Source organism: Penaeus monodon, chromosome 6 (genome assembly GCF_015228065.2).
Source record: "Penaeus monodon isolate SGIC_2016 chromosome 6, NSTDA_Pmon_1, whole genome shotgun sequence".
Classification (NCBI taxonomy): Eukaryota; Metazoa; Arthropoda; class Malacostraca; order Decapoda; family Penaeidae; genus Penaeus; species Penaeus monodon.
Window position 1 is genome coordinate 41234873 of NC_051391.1, and position 5000 is coordinate 41239872.

General features: G+C 36.6%; 1 protein-coding gene across 5 annotated transcripts in view; it reads left to right on the forward strand.

Moving 5' to 3' along the window:
• The window catches only part of LOC119574474 (kelch-like protein 12), a 50443-nt gene that overhangs the window by 44947 nt on the left and 496 nt on the right, over positions 1 to 5000 (forward strand). For all 5 annotated transcript variants that reach the window (XM_037921713.1, XM_037921714.1, XM_037921712.1 and 2 more), the window contains 8 exons: positions 119 to 323; positions 880 to 1092; positions 1248 to 1505; positions 1627 to 1837; positions 2441 to 2619; positions 3116 to 3305; positions 3519 to 3656; positions 4084 to 5000. The exon at positions 4084 to 5000 is cut by the window's right edge and continues 496 nt beyond it. In XM_037921713.1, coding sequence (XP_037777641.1) covers positions 119 to 323; positions 880 to 1092; positions 1248 to 1505; positions 1627 to 1837; positions 2441 to 2619; positions 3116 to 3305; positions 3519 to 3656; positions 4084 to 4298 — 1609 coding nt within the window. In that variant the 3' untranslated portion in view covers positions 4299 to 5000. The remainder of the gene's footprint in view (positions 1 to 118; positions 324 to 879; positions 1093 to 1247; positions 1506 to 1626; positions 1838 to 2440; positions 2620 to 3115; positions 3306 to 3518; positions 3657 to 4083) is intronic.

The following is a 5000-nucleotide window of genomic DNA, read 5'->3' on the forward strand; positions in this document are numbered from 1 at the left end:
CACACACACACACACACACACACACACACACACACACACACACACACACACACACACATACATACAAAAAAAAAAAAAAAAAAAAAAAAAAAATAATAGCAAGACTTCCCTTTCGCAGAGCCATGCTGACAGGATGTCTTGTGGAAGGCAGAACTCACACCTTAGAGCTGAAAGACGTCCCTGGTTCTCTGCTTAACATTGTCCTGACCTACGTGTACACAGGGAGAGCCACCCTCACTGAACACAATGTACAGGATGTTCTCACCTTAGCTGACTACTTTCAGATACATGCTCTGAAGAAACTCTGTTGCTATCACCTCAAGGTATGTATAATGTTCAAAAGGTATTTACTGTGTGGGTCCTTGTAATACGTGATGTGATGTAGTTGTGGATATCTGTGTTTTCTGTTCTTTTTTTGTAAATGGATGTTTTTTTCTTTCTCTCTGTTTTTTTTTTTTTTTTTTTTAGTATTAGGATATTGTTAATGGAAATGTCATCTCATCTACTTTTTTTGTGTGTGTGTGGGGAATATCCATTACTTATTGTGTTATATGAAAGTGATTCCACAGTTCATTATGTTTTAATTATTTGTTCTGACTGCACATTAGCATTTACTACTGGTTCTGCATCATAACATTATCAGGCTTATCTCAACAACTCTCCATTTTATCTCTTTCATACTTTACTTTATCTTTGTTAATGACAGACTGATTAAAGTTCACCCATTGCTTAGGAACACATGCTGTTTTTCATACCACACCCATAGAAGTTGAGAAGATTAGAAAATTAATTAGTTCTTCATAAATATTGAACCTGCAGAATAATGAGTAAATGTTTGTATATTGTATATTTGCTAACTCCCTTTTTTATTATAATCAGAACCACCTCGTAACCAGGACCTGCCTCAATGTACACGAAGTAGCAACCTTACACCGTTGCCATGACTTAGCAGCGGATGCTCTTTCCCTCGCCAGTTCCCAGTGCTCAGAGGTTCTTCTACAGCCCTCATTCCTCACATTACAGCCTGACACAATACTCACTCTATTGAAGCAGCCTTACCTTAGTGTGGAATCTGAAGAGGAACTGTTGAAGGTTGGTTGGTGTGTCAATGTATTGGAATACTCTGTTAGAGGTGATGACCTAAGATTATTTTTCTGTATGTAGAGGTAATCTAAATAAACATAGTTGGATTGCCTTAATTTTTTTTAGAGAATAGGTTTTGCATCATACCTGCTGTTTCACTTCAGGGTGTCATACTCTGGGCTTCCAAGGATCCAGATGAGAGGCGAAAGTGGCTTCCAGTTCTGTGCCAAAAGATAGATCTCAGTCTGCTTGATTCACAGACAAGAATGAAGTACATTGCCACCTTAGAGGATAGACAGCTTTTAACAGATGATTTGAAGTACATCATAGCCCCAATAGATGTAAATTCGGATACTGCGGAAGAAGGTTCAGATGACCAAGAAGAAACAGTGAAGAAGACTAGATATAATTCCCAAGAAGAGGTAGGTCTTATGCTCAGCTTTTAAACATAGTCAGGAATAACAATAAAGCTTTGTGATATGTACTGTTTTTTATGCAAATTAAACTATGCTCTGTTTCACTAGGATAATATATTCTCTTCAGGTATTGCTGGTAATGGGAGGAGAATCCAATGGTCGGTTATTACGCAACACAGAGTGCTTTGCTGTGGGTTATTCCTCTTGGCGGTGTAGTATACCAGAGGTAGCAGGCCGCCACAACCAACACTATCACCGACTACAAGTTCTTCCTGTTATGAGTCATGCACGGGCTTATTGTGCTGTGGCTACTCACGATAACATTGTATATGTACTAGGTGAGTTTGAGGTAGATTCTCAATTCATATGTATGTTGAAAGAAATTTAAAGATTCTTTTATAGTGAATGGCATCAGTGTATATCCAAATGCCTTCTCATTTATCTACTATGTCTCAAACTTATGCAAGTATTTTCCGCTTAGTTAGGTATACTGCCATATGGATTCTTTGGGTCATAAATATGTTAGCACTTACTAAAATTAGAAGTCACACTTATTACTGCAAAAACAACAACTAAGTAATGCTTAATTGCTATGTCTAGGATAGACAAGGAATGAATTAATACCTTCTGCTTGCCTGAAAATATTTCCTTTTTTATGGGAACCTATTTTAAATATCAATAATATTGTGGTATCTTATCCAAATTTTGCTATAATATTGGTTATAATTTTCAGCTCTAATAATTTTATATTACTATACAAATAGAATCATATTAAAAACTCTAGAGTACAGTATATATAGAGAAAAACAAAGTCTGAATGAAAAAACACTTTTTTAAACTCCCAAAATTCTAATATAAAAAGATATGTATGTCCCCTTGGATTAGAAGCAGTAGTACTAAATAGTCACTAACTTGCCCTAATGTCCTATTTCCTGGCTCAGGTGGTCAGACGAACAGCCAGTTCCTGGCATCATGTGAAAGTTACAGTGTGGTGACCAACAGCTGGCGCCCACTTTGTGACTTGCCTCTCCCCATCCATGGTGCGGCGGCTGCCTTCCTTGATGGTGCTCTCTACGTTGCCGGTGGCAAGTCCATGCGGCAGTATGAAGAAAAACTCTGGGTGAGCACCTTTCCAGGAAGGCAGTCCCGGGAACATGTCTCATGCCCATCCTATTCTCTTAGGCATCATAGCAAGCTTGTTCTCACACTTGATTTTAACATTATTTGAGATTTTGCCATTGTGTCACCCTACTCCTTCTCATCTTCCACTTTAAACACTGAAAAAGAATTGGGTATATGATTTCTATTTCCTAATTGGAAGAAGATGCAGAAATTATCTGAGAATTAAATGTTTATTAAATATTGATTTTCCACTGAACATTATTACAACTAGACCCAAAAACCAGAAGATATGGACATATAAGAAAACAACATTAGTAGTTTAGCTTCTGTTATTTCAGGATGTGCTTCTGTACAACAGATATTTATTTCCTTGATATATAATATTAGGCAGATGTGTATTTAGTGAATTTGCCAAAGTTTAGGCTAAGATTGACTTCAATCACCTCAACATTGTTTCCAGAGGGACTAATAAGAAGAAATTAAATCTCCTACAGGTGTATGATGTGCAACGTGACACATGGGTGGCTCGAGGATCTCTAAGTTCTGGAAGGGGACACATCGGTATGGCTGCTCTGCATGGATCCCTCTATGCTGTGGGTGGTATGAGTTGTGTGGGAGGAATCAGTCAGGTGCTGGCTTCCTGTGAGAAATTTGACCCAGGTTCAGATATGTGGGTACCCATAGGTGAGTTCTTGCAAGGGAATGTACATGCTAGTTGACATAGAATTTGATAAAACTACAATTTATTGTGTACATTGTACTCCACTCAAAGTAGAGTATAATTTATCAGTAAAAGGTTTAGAAGCCATTATGCATGAATAACATCAATGAATATGGATAAATCATACTAAGTTCAGTAATTTTTTTATACTAATGAAATTTGTATTGTTTTGACAGCTTCCCTCTCTCAAGCCCGAGCCTACCATGGAGTGGCAGTTATAAATGACCACCTTTATGCTATAGGAGGATATGATGGAGCTCGATGGCTTAGTTCTGTTGAGCGCTATGACCCCCTCCGTGATCAGTGGACGACAGGTAACATGCAATCTACTATTTTCCGTTATGATAGCAAATTTTAACATATTCATAATAGATGATCTCGAATGGTAATTAAAATAGGTATATTAAATAAGATGCAGCTGTGGTTTTCAAAAATCATGTTAGGGCACCTTGAGATGCTGTGGACAGTACCTAGATATACCACAAGGTTCTGTATTAAGTTGCTATCGTTCAGCCAATAATTGTATGTTTGTAGAACAGGCAGGGATGCACTTGCTGTAAACACTGAGAAATGTTTAAGAACCACTAAGATACAGAAAAAAAAAAAAAAAAAAAAAAAAAAAAAAAAAAAAAAAAAAAAAAAAAAAAAAAATGCTGAAATCAAGAGGGGTTTGTCCCCACACTTTTTGATACATGTGTATTGATTTTTTTTGCAAATCATTTATAAATACATCCTTTCCAGTGTCGTCTATGATCAGCCCTCGCAGCAGCTTCGGTGTGACTGTGAGTCGTGGAAGAATATATTGTCTTGGTGGCTTTAGTGGGGAGTCTAATCTCAATACTGTGGAGAAGTACAATCCCCGCACTGACATGTGGCACTGTGTTCAGTCCATGCAACTGCGTCGATATGGATTAGTCGCAGCCACAGTGAATGTTCCTGGAGCAACACAGCTTTAATTAGGAAAGTGAAGATCCCACAGTACAGGTAAGCTGTTTTAATGATAATTTGACTCCATTAAAACTGCTTATGTGTAATGTGAGCTTTAATTATATTATAAGGCAAAATGGAAGAAGGATGTAAGAGGTGTTGTACCTTTGTATATGTTACAGTCAAGGTGATTAGATGATAATATTAGCCATATAAGAGTAATGAATGTATGTAAAACAGTTGTATGAAATCAAATAGCATGATGAAATTCAGTATTATGTTTTAAATGGCTGACAGCAAAAGATTATAATGTTCAACCAAATTTTAAAGAAAACTGTAAGCACATTTTGGTTGTGTACATTCCATATATGTTAGTAATAGGTTATCCAACCTGTGATATGTAGTATCATGAAGCAAAAAATGTTCATTAGAATATATCCTTATTGTTATTATATGTGACTCCTGCTTCACAAAGTACATAGAAGTACTTACAGCTTAATCATACTTACACAAGGAAGTAATAAAAACTCATGTAACATGAATTTTGGTATATGATTAGTTTGATGGTTCATCTTCTTTGGGGATGAATATTTACTGAATCATCATAAAAGTTTTAGAGAATGATTAATTATTCCCTGGACTCAGGGTGTCATAATACATACTAAGGGAAGAGGTAGCCTGATTTATTTTTGCCTTTTATGTGAGATACACCAGGTTTCCAGATCAAACAA